At 42.0% G+C, this 2,281-nt stretch overlaps 1 protein-coding gene across 1 annotated transcript; it reads right to left on the bottom strand.

Annotated features, from left to right (window-relative positions):
• Nucleotides 1-665: 665 nt before the first annotated feature.
• Nucleotides 666-1,637, bottom strand: LOC138897630 (uncharacterized). The gene is made up of 2 exons (XM_070183625.1): nt 1,247-1,637; nt 666-730 (listed from the first exon to the last, which is right to left on the bottom strand). Exons 1-2 carry the CDS (start codon nt 1,635-1,637, stop codon nt 666-668), a joined length of 456 nt encoding a protein of 151 aa, XP_070039726.1.
• Nucleotides 1,638-2,281: the final 644 nt, after the last annotated feature.

Here is a 2,281-nt window from a genome sequence, read left to right as displayed (position 1 = left end):
AAGACTCCTCATACAAAGCCTTCTATTGAAGAGCCACCTACTTTGGAGTTGAAGCCATTGCCTCCACAACTTCGGTATGAATTTATTAACCCTTGTTCTACTTTACCAGTTATTCGTTCCTCTTGTTTGATTAACGTGCAGGTTGATTCCACATTGGCGGTGTTACAAAAGAGGAAGAAGTCTATTGGGTGGACTCTGGCGGATATTCGGGGTATAAGCCCCGCATTTTGCATGCATAAGATCAAGTTGGAGGATGGTGCTAAACTATCTATTGAACATCAAAGAAGACTCAATGAGGCTATGCAAGAAGTCGTCAAGAAGGAGATTATCAAATGGTTGGATGCTGGGGTTGTCTACTCCATCTCCGATAGTTCATGGACCTATCTGGTTCAATGTGTCCCAAAGAAGGGGGAGTCACAATTGCGACATCAGAGCCCCAACTGTCACCTTCACAATTGCAATGTTGGTGCTCGCAATTGCAATACCTGAGCACCAGCACAGCAGCACCAATAATCCAATTTCAGTCCAAACAATTTTGAAACATGTCCGAAACTCATCCGAGCCCTCAAGGCTCCAAACCAAACCTCCACAAAAGTCTAAAAACATCATAGGAACTCTCTCACAGGATTAAAACAAACAAAACATCTAAAACTACGAATCGAACACTAAAAGACATGAATTTCAAAGTAAAGTTCAAGAATTTCTAAAGTAACAACTAAACGTTTGAATCCTATCAAATCAACTCCAAATGACACCAAATTTGCAGGCAAGATCTAAATACCATAACAGACCTATTCCAAGTCCCAAAAATCAAATTCCGAGCTCAATAGCTAAAATTCAACCTACGGTCAAATCTTTCAACTTCAAATTGCCAAGTTTCGGCAAATCAACACAAATCAACCTACAGACTTCCGAAATCAATTCTGGGCATACGCCCAAGTCCGAAATCAAAATACGAAGCTATCGGAGTCATCAAAACACAGTTCCGGGGTTGTTTTCACAAAAATCAAAGTTTGGTCAACATTTTCTAATTTAAACCTCTAAGTCAAGAATCAAGAGTCTAAATCAACCCGAAAGCTTCCTAGAACAAAACTAACTGACCCCGTAAGTCATAAAATCATAAACACACATGTGTGAAGCATCATAAGGGGAAACATGTCACAATTACACAGAATGACTTATCGGGTCGTTACATTCTCCCCCTCTTAAAATAAATGTCCGTCTTCGAACATGCATAAGGACATACCTGAAGTGGTGAATAGACGAGGATAATGTCTCTGCATATCGTGCTCGGTCTCCCAGGTTGCCTCCTCGACTAGATGACCCCTCCATTGAACCTTCACTGAAACAATGTTCTTTGATCTCAACTTCCGGACCTGTCTGTCCAAGATAGCCACACGCTCCTCAATATAAGTCAAATCCTCGTCCAATTGGACAGTGCTGAAGTATAAAACATAAGACGGATCACCATAGTACTTCCAGAACATAGATACATGGGACACCGGATGAATCGCAGATAAACTAGGTGGCAATGCAAGCTTGTAGGCCACCTCACCAATCATCTCAAGGATGTCAAAAGGTCTAATATACCTAGGGATCAACTTGTGCTTCTTCCCGAACCTCATCACACCCTTCATGGGTGAAATCCGGAGCAAGACTCGCTCTCCAACCATGAATTCAACATCACGAACCTTCCGATCTGCATAACTCTTCTGTCTAGATTGGGCTGTACGAAGCCGATCCTGGATCATCTTGACCTTTTGCAAGGCATATCGAACCAAATCTGTGCCTAATAACTTAGTGTCATGCCCTGACATCGGGGAGCGCGACCGACGCTCAACCGAGATAACCCAGCCGAGCAAGCATATTAGATTTCCTTCTACCCAAACTCACCCATGAATAAAGAGGAGATATATGCTATTAATTAAACACTGAGAGGATTCCATAAATAACCCCAGCTTCATTACTATTAGTTACTCTATTTTTAAGTCTCAAAATACAAACACTTTCATAGTTTGAAGTGGAACAAGTAATACACATACGACATTACTAGCTTGACTTTCCCAACACCAATACACAACCCACACTATGTCTACAGAGCCTATAATAGATACAAAAGAGTACAATGATAGTGTCGGCAACAAGGCTCCGGGTATCCCTCAAAACATAATACACAATGAACAAAAGATGCACGACCCCAGAATGAAGTGGGGCTCACCAAGTCAGCTAAGGAGAGAGTGTACCGCAATAACTAATCAGTGCCTCCCGCTGTGGAACCACC

This window comes from Nicotiana tomentosiformis, chromosome 8 (genome assembly GCF_000390325.3).
Source record: "Nicotiana tomentosiformis chromosome 8, ASM39032v3, whole genome shotgun sequence".
Lineage (NCBI taxonomy): Eukaryota > Viridiplantae > Streptophyta > Magnoliopsida > Solanales > Solanaceae > Nicotiana > Nicotiana tomentosiformis.
The sequence above is the reverse complement of the archived record's forward strand: the minus strand, read 5'-3'. Positions and strand labels throughout refer to the sequence as shown.